Source organism: Osmerus mordax, chromosome 10 (genome assembly GCF_038355195.1).
Source record: "Osmerus mordax isolate fOsmMor3 chromosome 10, fOsmMor3.pri, whole genome shotgun sequence".
NCBI lineage: Eukaryota > Metazoa > Chordata > Actinopteri > Osmeriformes > Osmeridae > Osmerus > Osmerus mordax.
Window position 1 is genome coordinate 15,668,391 of NC_090059.1, and position 14,986 is coordinate 15,683,376.

The 14,986-nt window shown below is 45.9% G+C and overlaps 1 protein-coding gene across 9 annotated transcripts; it reads right to left on the bottom strand.

Annotated features, from left to right (window-relative positions):
* Positions 1-13,011, bottom strand: si:ch211-234p6.5 (pleckstrin homology domain-containing family A member 4). 9 transcript variants are annotated; one of them, XM_067245248.1, is made up of 24 exons: positions 12,854-13,007; positions 10,404-10,473; positions 10,187-10,285; positions 9,942-10,014; positions 9,665-9,765; positions 9,426-9,544; positions 9,108-9,311; positions 8,660-8,975; positions 8,463-8,522; positions 8,076-8,216; positions 7,462-7,530; positions 7,286-7,366; positions 6,869-7,021; positions 6,355-6,453; positions 5,968-6,076; positions 5,655-5,740; positions 5,444-5,548; positions 5,044-5,134; positions 4,617-4,672; positions 3,963-4,097; positions 3,083-3,616; positions 2,726-2,847; positions 2,044-2,174; positions 1-1,840 (listed from the first exon to the last, which is right to left on the bottom strand). In XM_067245248.1, the coding sequence occupies exons 1-24, from the start codon at positions 12,892-12,894 to the stop codon at positions 525-527; spliced, it is 4,311 nt and encodes a 1,436-aa protein (XP_067101349.1). In that variant the 5' UTR covers positions 12,895-13,007; the 3' UTR covers positions 1-524. The 9 variants fall into 9 exon arrangements, with proteins under 9 accessions (XP_067101349.1, XP_067101350.1, XP_067101348.1 ...); XM_067245249.1 differs by having other exon boundaries at positions 3,963-4,094; positions 10,404-10,476; XM_067245247.1 differs by having other exon boundaries at positions 10,404-10,476.
* Positions 13,012-14,986: the final 1,975 nt, after the last annotated feature.

The window sequence follows — 14,986 nt, forward strand, 5'->3', positions numbered from 1 at the left end:
CACAGGCACACATGTTTATTAATTAGTACATATGGGATACAAAGCACATTCACAATAAAGACAAGTTTCAGTCAGAGAATGGGTTATTTGCGACCAACGAATTACCCGACAACTGTTCGATGTTAAAACAAGTAATGGAGTGGAATGGATGTTTGACCTTACACATTTGACATACATAGGCTACTGTACGTTTGAGACTAGTACTGTAGTCTACTGCATTCAATACATTACAGTACTGTGGTTACAACATAGGCACATACAGATACCATGGTCAATTTCATTATGCAACAGAACATTCAGTGTTGGTTCTCTGGAGTTAACTTGAGATACTTACTGCATCATTCTTAATACAACTGACATTTCTTTTTATTAACCATACAGCCCCAAGCCACCCGTCTCTTCATCTACATCCTGTTTTTTTCCTCTTAAAACAAGCTCCTCTGCCGCTTGTTTACGTCTCACATACCTCACCCTTACAGCTCGACAATTCCTTCTTCTAAACTGTCCACACACCTCTGTGCCCTCTACAGACTGGTATGTAACACTGTTACTCTTCCCGTTCCAAAGGAGGCGCTTCGATGCGCCATTCCGCCCTCGTATTTTGAATTTGTTTTGCATTTTGGAACAGTGTTACTTCTGAGGCCTTCATGTAGTTTGGCATCCTCTTTCTTACCGTCTAGATCCCTACCAATCCCCTTCACTTCGACAGAAACGCCCTGGTCTGCGATCGCCTTCACTGGTTCATCTCCTTCCATATCCACGTTCCTGGTTTCACCTGTCAGATGGTCATTGTTCTGCTCAGACACGACAGGGTCTAATCCTACAGGAGAAGGAGAAGAGTCTTCTTCCTCCACTTTCAACTGGTTCTCTTGACTTGCGTCCTCTCCCTTTGGTTTGAACAATCCATGGTTGTCCTGAATCTCCTCATATATGCACAGTTCATGCACTGGTTTGACTGAAGCACATCCTTTTTCCTCGGGAGACACTGTTGGTGGTGTATCCTTGTCCGTTGATGGGGATTCTGGCTGCTTATTGGCTGTTATGATGTTCCCATTACAATTTGTTGCACTGGTGCCATGACAACCGGGACTCTCTCCATGCTGTTCTGTTGCTCTCACCACACTATAGGTCACCTCTTCTGCCCTCAAAACCTCATTGGTCAACTCCATTGCCACCTCTTCTTGATTGGTGGATGCTTGGACATTCGAGTCTCCGTCTGTCATTGTAATATCGTTATCTGAGAGATTGATGTCGCACGCAATCTTATAGAAGAGTGAATGGTTATCCATTATCTTCTCCAAGCTTTGACTGACAGATGAACAATCTTCATTGGAATCCATTCCGGTGTCACAACATGGCAGAGGTGGGTCAACAATCGACGTCCCCTCATCAAACAGAGGCTCAGTGCCATGGTTCTGCAGTGGCATGAATCCTTGCCACTGACCGGTCGAGAGGAACCACTCAGTTCTAAGATTAGCGGATGAAGAACTAGCTTGTCCTTCATTGGCTGAGACATCCTCTTGATCTCCCTCTTGTTCTACCTCATCCGTCATGTTGAATCTGTGGTCTGCGTCTCTCTGGTACACAGGCTTTGATGAGTGGTGATTGGTCGACGGACTAGCCTTCTTTTTACGTTTCATGATACCCTTCCTGCTGCTCTGTTCTTTGTGCTGTGTTTTGTTCCCCAAATGGCTGTTACAGCCTGCCTCGTGCCTGTCTCCATGATCCATCTCATCTGGAGATGTCCTCCTCTGGGCTCCAGGTTCTTCTGTTTCTGACACGTGTAGAACACCTCTGTCACAATCACAACAGCCGCCACAGTTGTCATGACGTCCAGAGTCTGAAACAAAAACCCGTGACGGTGATTTTTGTGTGGACAGTATAAGTAAACAGCCTTCAACCCAATATGACTGTATCTCTTTCCCCTCAGTCTAAAATGGTTACAAGGCAAGGTTTACCCCCAATATGAAACAACCAAGTGTATTCATATACACTTGAATGACAGTTTAAGTACGTCCACTGTGATGAGGGAAGGATGAGTACCTGACGTCTCCTTCCTCTTCCTTGCCGCGTCAGAGGTCTGGCTCGTGGGGGCACTGTGGAGGTCCCGTCTCTCCCTCCTCTCCCACCTCATCGGCCCATTGCAAGGCGCTACGGCGCTCTCTCTGACTGCACTGAGAGACAGATAGACAGAGGGAGAGAGGGAGGGAGATAGGAGGGCAAGGCAGGGTAAAAGAGGAAGAGAGAGAGAGAAAAGAGAAAGAGCACTGAGATTAAAGCTAATCGCTGTTCGAGTCGACTGGCATTGACTGGCTGCTTTCGCATGCAGAAAATGCATGTATACTCATCGACCTTAAACAGGTGTATGTGTGAACATAGAATTTTTTTTTTTAATAAACAGTTGCTATTATTGGAAAAAGAAATATTCTGTTATTTACAGTAATACATTAGGGAGTCAAGTGGCTGAGAGGTGAGGGAGTCGGGCTAGTAATCCGAAGGTTGCCAGTTCGATTCCCGGTCATGCAAACTGACGTTGTGTCCTTGGGCAAGGCACTTCACCCTACTTGCTTCGGGGGGAATGTCCCTGTACTTACTGTAAGTCGCTCTGGATAAGAGCGTCTGCTAAATGACTAAATGTAAATGTAAATGTAATACACAACTGTGCTGCAGCAGAGACTCATCATAAGCGCAAGTGGTACACACACATACACACACAAAGTCCCACCTCCTGATGACTCTCTCTCGGATGCGCTCCACTCGTCTGAGCTTGGCCTCCCTTTGCTCAGGGGTCAGACAAAGGTCAGGGTCCAGGTCAGAGGTCAAAAGGAGAGAGGTTCGCCCTTCAGCCTGTGTAAACATAACCATGCTAAGATACAGTATGCATGTATGTACCAGGTTGTCACACTTTGAGGGCAGAACATTGATAGTGGGAAATAAAATAATAGCTACCCGCTATGGACAAAAATGGTTTGATGTAATACTTGATCAGTCACACTGACTGAGATACGAGTTGGGACGGGATGGAAGCTCACACAGAACAATAAATCCCAAAAAATCCCCACAAAAACCGTCATGATCTCACCTTCTCCTCACTATCGCCCGGCTCTATCCCTCTGGACGAGACATGCTCCTCGTCTTCCCCTCTTACCCTGGAGTCTGACATCCCCGCTCCGTCTCCTGAAGCTGCCCTCGCGCGGCCCCGCGGGGCCCTCAGAGGGGTCGGCTCAGGCTCCGTGTCGGGGTCTTCTCTGGAAGACCTTGCTGTGTTCTGGACGTGCTGCTGTGCCCTGCCAGGCCCGTGTGGGTTCTGCTCATGCCTCTCCGAAGCCAGGTCCTGGAGGACCTTGGCCAGCCTCTGGGCCGACGCTTCCTGGACCATCTCCGCTTGCGGCCAGCTGGAATTAGCATCGTGCGTTTCTAGCGGCAGCCTTCTGGGCATCTTATGGAGTAAGTTCCTGCTCTGGTCGCTTAGTCTCTGCTGCATCTCCTGGGGAATCTGCTCAGGCAGTGTGTTGACCAGCTCGGGAGGGGGGTCCTCAACAGAAACACGTCGGGCAATCAGAGTGGACGGCAGGACGGCTGTGACCACTCTCGTTACCCGGAGGGGAAATGGAACCTGACAAATATCCAAAACATGAGTGAATTCGTCACACAAAGGCACGTTTCTTACTGTAACGTGAGTCAGCTATATTGTCAGCAATGTAAAGATCCTAATGTGTACACAGGGCAAAAGCTGCGGAAGGGAGTCAGGTGGCTGAGCGGTGAGGGAGTCGGGCTAGTAATCCGAAGGTTGCCAGTTCGATTCCCGGTCATGCCAACTGACGTTGTGTCCTTGGGCAAGGCACTTCACCCTACTTGCCTCGGGGGAATGTCCCTGTACTTACTGTAAGTCGCTCTGGATAAGAGCGTCTGCTAAATGACTAAATGACTAAATGTAAATGTAAATGTAATGTAAAAGCTACCTCTTCTGTAGGCTCAGAGCTGAGACACTGTGTGTGTCCAGGGGGACTGGGCAGGGGGGCTGTCCTCCTATTGGCCAGCCGTTCCTGATTCCTCTTCATCCTCTCAAGCTGTTCTTCCTCACTCATCCGCACCTTCTGAGGAAAACGCAGGCGAGCGCTTGAGAACGCCGCTGTCACGTTGTGTATGATTTATATATGTATATCTCAGCCAATGTGTATCTCTATATGGCCAACTTGTACAGTTGTATTCAACCAAACAATGGACTGACATGGTCATGTTGTGTGTTTAAACATTTTGGTCACAGGAAGAAAGCAGGCGATGTCACACATACAGGCAATATGAAGGCTGTGGTGCTGCTTGTGTGCGCTTGTGTGAGTGTGTATGTGTGTGTGTGTATGTGAGTGTGTGAGAGAGGGAGAAAGAGGGGGATGGAACTGCAGACAATCCACAGAGCCTCTGCCTCCCTCTGTTGGTTGGTGTGAATATTGCAACATGCCCTAATTGCAGGGAAGATGGGAGAATCAAAGAATCGAAATTTAGCTGTAATTGCAGATGCCAAAAATTAAATCACACTGTGTGTCGCTGTGGATATCAATTCACATGCATCGTGGTGAAGAGCAGATACATCATACATTGGATGTGAGTAATATTACCTTAAATGCACTGTCTGGTGTGGTCCATCTTGAGCTAGAATGAGATTCTGTATATTCTGCACATATTCAAAGGGAGAAGGAGAGAGTGAGAGAGAGAGAAGAAAGGCATGTTGTGGTCACATGCTACTGCACTGGTTATCTACCCATCTAGGGATTCAGGTGGCTGAGTGGTGAGGGAGTCGGGCTAGTAATCTGAAGGTCGCCAGTTCGATTCCCGGCCGTGCCAAATGACGTTGTGTCCTTGGGCAAGGCACTTCACCCTACTTGCTTCAGGGGAATGTCCCTGTACTTACTGTAAGTCACTCTGGATAAGAGTGTCTGCTAAATGACTAAATGTAATTTACCCACAGTTCATTTGATTGTAGAGAGCACTAGACAAATTTAGTCGTTAAGTTATACACCCTATTGTGTTTAGAAAGAGCAGTACCAGACATGTCTTTGTGAGTCCTCTCATCATGCAGGTCAGGCTGGCTTTGTCCTCTTCTATGCAAAGGATCAACAGGGCCGCTGTAGATGTGCTGGAACACACACAAACACATATTCAGACACACACGCAGACACAAACACACAAATTGTGTATGAACATGCTCAAGTATATGTAAGATGTGGCTGAGAGGTGAGGGAGTCGGGCTAGTAATCCGAAGGTTGCCAGTTCGATTCCCGGTCATGCAAACTGACGTTGTGTCCTTGGGCAAGGCACTTCACCCTACTTGCTTCGGGGGGAATGTCCCTGTACTTACTGTAAGTCGCTCTGGATAAGAGTGTCTGCTAAATGACTAAATGTAAATGTAAATGTAATGTAATGTCAATGAAAAGAGAAAACTCACCTCATATTTGGGCTCTGCCCACATGTGTTCCTGTTCTCTCCTCTCATTGGTGCCCTGCAGTCCCTGAGGCAAGGGGGGGCGGGCCGGAGGCTCGGGCTCCACCTCCTGCAACAATCAAGGAGAACTAGTCAACCTGAATCCATCAGTAGTTACTGTAGCAGAAGGGTATGTCATGTGATGCTGTGTTTGTGTGTGTTGGTACATGACCTACCAGACGGTGTCCGCTCTGCAGCCTCTCTGTAGGAGACCCAGGTGACCCTGGTTGAGGGGGCGTCTTCAGGAACACAGAGTTGGGAACTGCAGACAACACAAGAGGATGTCAGGATAACAGACGGCAGCTCTTCCTCTCCTGAAGCAGATAAGAAGCTGGGGTTTCTGGACATATGTTGAACCTAGTGTAGAACTAAGAAGCATGAGTCTGAACCGTCACGTCCTCAGGATAACGCGTTAAACAGCATCAGGCTTGGAATTCAGTAACCTTCAGAATCGATTGTAAATATTGTTGTCTTGAACCACACGTTTACCCTGGTGCCTCTGCAGACCCAGCAGGACCCGGAAGTGGTCTCTGTTGACCTTGAGGCCAGCGAGAATGTCCTCCATCATCCACAACTCTCTCTGGGCTTGGGACTGTTCCTGAGGAAAGACCACAGTGTCGACCATCACTGCGAACATGCTATGTGGCTAATAAACGGACTATGGGAGTCAGATGACTGAGCGGTGAGGGAGTCGGGCTGGTAATCTGAAGGTTGCCAGTTCGATTCCCGGCCGTGCCAAATTACGTTGTGTCCTTGGGCAAGGCACTTCACCCTACTTGCCTCGGGGGGAATGTCCCTGTACTTGCTGTAAGTCGCTCTGGATACAACACGTTTCTTAGGACAGGAAGTGGTCATCTAGAAAGCTGGGGTTTATACCTGTGGCATTCCGAAGTTGCAGAGGTGCTGGAGGTGTGAGCGGAAGACAGCAAGCTCGCTCTCCATCCTCTCATACTGACACCACACTCTCTCCATCTCCTGCGCAAAAACAAAACACAATTATAATCATCCTTCCTGGTCCTCCTCATGCTCATCTGTGACAAAGAAAAAAAAAAAAAAAAAAAAGAAAATGAGACCCCAAACAATTTACATAATATGAAAAAAATGATTAATGATTTCCTGTCTGTCTGTCTGCTACCGCCAGCTATGGTACAGGCCTTCATGTGCTACGAGAGATGGCTAAGGATGTCTGTGTATGGGTTGGAATCGGCCTGTATGGTCAATCAGCCCAAATTCTGTTAACTGGATTGTCTGTGACCTCTATGGAACTGTCTTTGTTAAAATGCTACTAACTGCAGACTTTCCACCCATCCCTTTGTCATACACCCTCGAGTCAAATCTCAAACCCTCCCGTCAGAGAATCCGTTCGGTTCGCTTCCTCCGCATTACACACCAATGAGACATCACACATTCTGGCTCGGATGGTGACCAGTTCTTCCTGCAGCAAAGCCTTCTGGGTCATTGCTCCTTCCTGCCCTCTGAGCCCCTGGCTCCTCCAGTCCTCCAGCTGTAGCCGGGTCATCTCCAGAGCACACTGGACGCTGTCCTGGAGGAGATGGAGGGTGAGGGTCAAGTTCACACAACGCTGGCAGCCATTTTCGTTAATTTTATATTTTGAAAAATTATTTCAGATTTCAGATGAAAACTGGAAGAAGAAATCATATATATATTGTATTTTGAAGGTACGGTGACTTCTGGGTTCACCTTTGAGGAAACACACTCGTCTGCAAACACACAAACACTGCACGCCACAAGGCTGATTTTTTAGAACTGCAGCCAAAAGAAAATAACGACTTGAGCCGTGTCCAACCTTGTCCACTTGCAGCTGAGCCAGTTCTATGGAGAGAGACTGCAGGAGCTTGTCACACCCACAGAGTCTAGTCAGCACCGCCTGACAGAGGAAAAGAAACCTCAGTTCAACAAATCAGATATACAATATTCACCAATATCATCAGAGGGCAAGAGTAGGAAGCTGTGAGCTCTTACATCTGCGTCACTTTCTAGAGATAACACTGGTGGAGGTTCCCGCTCCTGAAACACGTCAGGTTTGGGAGGCTGCAAAATAGATAATGTGTTATAATCTAGGGGGGTTGAGTGATTGAACTTTGTGTGTGCAGTATGTATGGTAGTATGCTCAGAATGTCAGTATGTATGTATGTATGTAGAAATATGGACAGACACGCTATAAAAAGGCAAACTACTACTCTACCAAGAAGCAGCAAATGTTTAAACACCTGTCAGACTAGTAACAAAAATGGCTGACAGGCAAAGGCATTGTCTGTGAACAACTGTGGTACGACACTACTCAAATAATACTACATACATTATCTATCATGGTATGTGATATATTTAAATGACTAAATGACTAAATGTAAATATATTTATGACAAATCAAGAATATTTGTATTGTATTCCCTTATAGCCCTGAGCTAAAACATGTATGTACTTCTTTTGCAGTTAGTAGCATTTTAACAAAGACAGTTTCATAGACATCACAGACAATCCAGTCAACAGAATTAGGGCTAATTGACCATACAGGCCCATTCCAACGCATCGACAGACATCTTTAGCCATCTCTAGTAGCACATGAAGGCCTGTACCATAGCCTGGGGTAGCAGACAGACAGACATATGGCTGCGGTGGTGATGGTGGTGGTGGTGGTGTGGGTGGTGAGAAGCATGGGGGCCCTTCGAGGGGGGCAAGGGGGGCAACAAGTCTGTGTGTGCCCCTGTGGAGTAGCTCTGAAGAGAGACACAGGGTCAAATGCAAACATGCACATTGTCATTTATCCAACTGGGAAAATGATAGTATATCATTATATATGAAGTATATAGCTGCTTATGTATACAGCATGGGTATCTTGTAATACAAAATCACAACTTACACAACCCCAGGGCTGACAATTATGCTGAGTAAATGTGACATAAAATGTTACTGTTGATATTATTTGAGGCGGTTTTGCTCGTCCTTTGTTTTTCAAACCGTACCTTGGACAAAGTTCTTCTTCCAGTGGGGATATGATGGAGGGAGGAATATGTGGGTATGGGCTGTGGAGAAGAATTAAAAGAGAGAAGATTCAACTCAAAGATTCAACTCAAAGACCGAGTCAAAATGAATGTATTTCTCAACTCACATGTTCATTGCGATATTCACACGACGCTGAAAAAACTAAACCCGTCCTTACCTGACTGATGTTTTGCCACCTCTCCGTCACAGGTGTTTGTGGAGTGGATTTATACTCCAGCTTGGGAGACACAGGCGCATAGCACTGTGGCATCATCGAAAGGTCACCCTGGGGTCGTATGTCAACCCTCCCCACTGGTGTGTGGGGTCTCGACCCCAAATGACCTCTCGGTGTCAAGGAACCTGTCCCCATAAATTCCCCAGGCTTGGGTGGCGTGTGAGGACCTGAGAGGAAGGGGAGAGAGTCCTCATCCTGGTTTGGAACATAGGCCCTCTTTCTGCTGAACTCTGGAGAGCTGGGCGTCTTGGGTGAAGGGCTGAGTGGACAAAAAGGAAAACAGAACAGAATGTCTTAGTCACGAAAGACCCCACTTGGACACCTCTAAGTGAGCATTTTCGTTATTTGATATTTGTGTGTTTTTTCCAGACGCCTTCTGGGATCTGTCTACCTTTGTCTCCCGCTACGCCTGCCTCTGTGGTCCGTGTGCGGAGTCCCCATCCTCCCCCCCGTCAGCTGACTTGGATCCTTCTGGGATCTGTGGTGGTGACCAGCATTATGGGAGAGACCATCTCTGAGAGAGGGGGAGTGAAGGAGCTCCACAGACTCACTGCTGCCACCTATCTGTGTAAAGTCCTGATAACTCGAGCAACGCCTGAGGTGAGGAAAAGGGCACGAGGCGTTAAAACAGCAATACATACGCAGTGTATTTAATCAACGATCATTGGAATGGTTTCAGGGAAAAGAGGGTAAAGTTAAAGAGCTCTACCTATTGATGGAACCGTCGGATTCCATACAAGCTGATTGGCTGAGGGCTCGTACCCAGCCCAGCATGTCTTCCTGAGTATCTGCACTAAAGAAGTAGGAGCGCATTCCCTGGTGCACCACCTGGTGAAACATTTACCTACATTCAATCTCAAACACTGAGACACTTACTGTTTACAAAGTGTGATCGTAAGCAGTTGTTCATTCACATTGCTGATGGAGAGTCAAGTTAAAGTGTTTTACCTTAAAGGTGTTCTTTCTGTTCTTGCATTCTCGTGGTGTGCAGAAAAGAATGTTGTAGCTGGGTAAAGGAATGCTGCCTAGCACAGACTCCTCTCTGCTGTCTGAATGAGAGATGCGAAAAGGAAGATAATTAAACACCAACATCTTTATTGAAAGAAAGCCGCTTCATTCAGTGTTCTTAAACGTCCAAATTTGTAATGAAATGATGCTGGCCAAAAATTCTAAAGAGACAGAATTTCAAATGAATGAACCTCTTTCCTGCTAACTGCTCATTTACCTTTATAATAAAACAGACAGTAGTTGGACAAGACAAACCACCTCCTTTTCCAGAGTTTCAGCCCAGAACTGTCCTAAAGAGTGGCGAAAAGGAACTGTTCAGAGGGTGATATCCACCAAGGGTCTGTATGTCTCAGTATAACATAAAAGCGCCAATTCAAAGCTACCGAGGTAGAGCAATCACAATGTAATTACCAATACTTACCTTCATTAACTAATTAAAACATGAATTAAACAGACACCCACCTTCTTATTGAGCCACCCCCTGATGACGACGGGACAGTTTGGGTCTCTCCTGGCTGCTCTGCATCCCTTCCCAAACGTTTGCACCTTGTCATCGCTGTCCTGGGGGGCGGAGCAAAAACGTGACATCAAGACTTGTTTTCAAGTTTAAAGGTTCCGGGTTCTGTCAGAGTGACAACAAAAGCAGACTGTGTGCCTAGGAGGGAGGTGCAAGGCTGACCTTTCTGACGGGGAAAGAAGAGATGGTGACCACACTGGATGCTTGGCTCACCCTGTCATGGTCCTCCATCCTGCTAGCGACGAGACAGGAGGAGGAGGCAGGAGGGAGAGAGAAAAAACGTGAAAAATTGTCCTTCAGTTTTTCAGAATGAATCCACGTTAATTTTCTTTTCTGGTTTGTGCACAGGGAGATCCAGGTATATAGAGCAACTGGTGACAGTGTCACTTTACTGTCGTGTTTGTAGCACAGACTAACAACATGGTTTGATAAACAGCCCTGCAGCCTGGTCACTAGGCCTCAGGACCTATTTTAACTGTTAGTCTCATACCCATAGACTGAGAACAACCTTAAAATATACGTCAAGTAACAGTACACCTACTTTAGCATTAGTGTAGGTCTAATGAGTATGCAGTACAAACCGTATGAAAAGTCATCACAGAGAGTACTGTTTCTACTCACTAGGCCTCAGAGCAACACAACAAACTCATTCGCTCATCCTTACTAACCTGAATCTCTGAGTCTTAGACCAAATCCCAGCCCCAAAACAAAGACAACAGTCTTCCTAACAACAACACAACGGTTGGTGTCACAACACACTTTCACGTTGGAGGATATTCCAAAATTCTGTTGATTGGGAGAGTTGGTGTAGTGTAGTCGCACACCCGCTCCCAGCCAGTCCCAACACACTCCCAAGTTCTATTCTGAGCCATGACGGTCCCCGTGGTGAAACTGACAGGTGACAGCTGCATCGCCGTGGTAACAGGGAGCGGCCTGGGAGTGTGTGAAAATCAATCTGGCAGCAGGCTGGGATGGTATGCGAGACATCCTCTGGAATGCGTCCCAAACTACAGACTACCCCAGCTGGGATTTGGAGAGAGTGACAAAATCTAAATAAAAAACGTGAAGGGATGGAAGATGAGTCTAAAGGTTTTTTTTTCTCTGTCATATTGCAGTGCAGGCTGTGAGAATGTTGCTGTCTTTTACCATAAGTATTTTCATAGTTCAGCTTAGCCAACAAATGCTGTCTAGATTTTTTCCATGGCAACCAGCAACCATGTCCTCTGCCAAATTATTGGAATATGAATGGACAGCGGGCTACTGTATCTGACTTGATACAGAACAGAAGCCAGCATTCACACACATTTACTGTTAATCAGATGCTCTGTACTCGACAACAACAACACACATGAAGAGGGCAACTCCCGAGTAGCCTTTGATACCGAGCCACCACAAGCACTCGTGGGAGAGGGAGCCGTTCAGCCTGGCGACATTATAAATCTGTACTATCAGCCATCCTCAAACAGAGTGAGAGAGTGAGAGAAGACAACAAGTAGGTCATTGTCAGGGTTTAGGCCGAAGACTCATGGCTTGAGGTAACGAGGGCTTTGTGGGTGTTGAGAAATATTTGGAAAATCTCCTCCTTATTCAGTGGGAGCCATTGGCTTGAGGAAGAGAAACTTGAAATGCTGAAGAGCGACGGAGAGGACAAATGGTGCGTTTGTGTCCCGCACAGAGTGTGCTTTGTGGTGCTCGAGGACCCGGTAGCATCATGCAAAGGTTGACACAGAGCATGTTGAATAAATAACCCCTACGAAATCACCTCGGTCCATCTACGCTTGGAACTCATAAAAAATACGCTTGCATGCAGAAACAGTTCCCTAAAAGTCACCACAACCGTCAATAACCTTTGATCCCCCCCCCCCTAAAAAAAGTCCATATCACATCCTCATGAAAAGAGGGTCATTCACCATGAGACGCATTAAAAATATTCGGAGCTGATTTTCAGTTGTGGCCAAACACTGCCTCAGTGTTAGAGTTCAGCCAACCTGAGGATAATAATCTTGCTCTCGTAGTGCACCCATAGACAATGGGTCACATCAGGCCAACAAAGAACTGTAGATCTTCCAAAACCAGGGAACCCCAGCAGAGATGTCCCACAGCACCGAGTCTACCATTCAGCTTCCTACCACACTGCTCTTCCCACCATCACTCACACACCAAGCCCTGTCTCTGGAGACATAGATGAAATCCAAAGTAATAGAAACGATCAGATACAAATAGAGATGGACTGTAGGAAATATTCTTGTGATGATGAAGCGGTAGATGACTGTGGGATATTGTCTGACTTATTGACTTGCATAATTAATCATGCAAAGACTAAACAGGTTTTTTAAGGTCATTCTTTTTCTGGTAATTTTTTTAATATTGTTTACTGTTTGTGTGAGTAAAGATGTTACAATGAAGATGAGAAAATGATTTTGCTTGCTGTATATATACGTTTGCCATATGAATCACTGGACAAGACATCATATAAAAGGACAGTCATTTTACAGTGGTACTACCTTAACAAATTCAAAGTTACACACCAGGCACACCAGTTAACAGAATTCTCCGTGAGATGTATTACCACAACTTTCGTACAGTAAAGATGCTATAAAGCTGTACTGTACCTGACCAATCGCGGCCGCCTGTTGGTTCCTTCGTGCTCCATCACTTGGCGCGGGTCCTCACAGCCTCCTGCTGGCTCGGATGCACTTTTCCTGGCTAAACCACGGTATCATGCTGCCCAGTCCAATCACAACACCATCACACTCCTCTACCGCTCTACGGTGATGTGTCAATCTATCGTTCTCTTTCACGCTCTATCCGCTCTCTCTCTTTCCCTCCCCTGTTTGTGAAGTTTGTCTGCACAGTGTGTCCGGCGATCTACCCACGCTGTCCATTAACACTAAATCTTTCTGTCTGTCCGCTAACAGTGAGCTCTCTGTCTACTGCTCCCTCTTCCTCCCCCAGTCCTCCCTCCCTCTCTTCCCTTTCTTGCCCTTGGCTCTTTCTCTCTCCATCTCTCTCTCCCCATCTCTCTCTCCCCATCTCTCTCTTTTCATCTCTCTCTCCCCATCTCTCTCTCTCCCCATCTCTCTCTCTCTCTCCCCATCTCTCTCTTTTCATCTCTCCCCATCTCTCTCTCTCTCTCTCCCCATCTCTCTCCCTCCATCTCTCTGTATACCACTCTTTCGCTGATTGTGGGTTTGGGATTTGGGCATTTGGGGGAAAACAGCTGTCCTGTTATTTTGTTCCCCCTTCTTGACATTTGATTGTAACTTTCCAGCCAATGTGACTCTGTATTTGAGCTGACAGCTTCTGTAGTTTGGATTATTATGCCTGTTTAGTTGTTGGGCTACGTTATACTTGAATATGGTTCATTAGATGGTATAAAGAGGCTCACCTTATAAACAAAATGCTACTATTAAAATATAAGGATTTCAGTTCGCTGATCCTAAATTATCTTAAAAATGTATTAGGATAATGTATTTAGCGTATTTGAGCTAACGTGGTCTAGGTTTACAAAGCCATAGCAACGACTGAAAAAGAGGCTCAGAAGATGAGCTGAAGGAACCGAACTGATAGACTCAGATTCCCCTTCACAGGGAGTGTTGTAACATAGCAACCTGCTGATATGCAAGGTATTTCCTGAGGATGATAAGAGGATAAACATAGACCTCATTCAGTCTCTCACCCAGTGTAAATGTACCCCTGTAACATAGTGTACAGTAGAAGTCTGTTTGCCTGGCATTGTGTTTATACAGTAGAAGGTGCCATTGTAGGACTATAATGTATTGTACTACGGTAAAATGTAGGTTCTGATCATTTCCTCGACAGTGCAACCTCACTTTTCATATTTGGGCATCACTTCTATGGAATTGATATTGCCTCTTCAATTTAGTTTATAGAGTGTGATTTTCTTCCCTAAGTGTGAGCATATAAATAGCTTCAACCATTACCAATAAGAGAGTCTACAACTATGTAATTGGCATCTCACACAGTTCACGTATTTCCTTTTTGACCTTTGATGTTTAGAATCACCAAAGAGCACAGAGGACCAGTCAGAGTACATCTAGACATTTACGACTCCTCCCCTTACAGCAAGGGGCTGTGACAGAATACATCTCCTTGAATGACAGCTGTGTGGCTACTTACAGACTCCTGTTACATGCTGTGACCACTGAGGCAGGGTCTTAACGACAGATGGGTGTGACTGGAAGTCAACGGCCACAGGCCGTTGACTTCCAGGTGACGTTATGTCCTTGGGCAAGGCACTTCACCCTACTTGCCTCGGGGGAATGTCCCTGTACTTACTGTAAGTCGCTCTGGATAAGAGCGTCTGCTAAATGACTAAATGTAATAACTACTATAATGCAGTTAAAAGATGAGCAGCTTTTTTTCTGTTAAATACAGTTAAACATTTCAAATAATTATATTTACCAAACCTGACCTAAATCCACAACCAAACACAAAATAGTATTGTAGTTCATATCATTAAGAGAAGCACAACATAGAACCAGTATAGCACAATCAATTAGGTCAAGACTGGGCCAAGAAAAGTTCTTAATGCAATGTTTTGTTTTCAAAAATAGAAATACCGTTTTTTTTCTCCCAGTTTTTGAATTCTTCTTTCTTAACACTAAGACTCCAGCAGAGGGCGCCATTGATTCTCTGAGATTCAAATTTCATTTATCGGCAGTTCCAGAGTCCTCAGTGGGAAAATACGTGGTAAAATTAAAGCTCTCAACATTCACAACTTT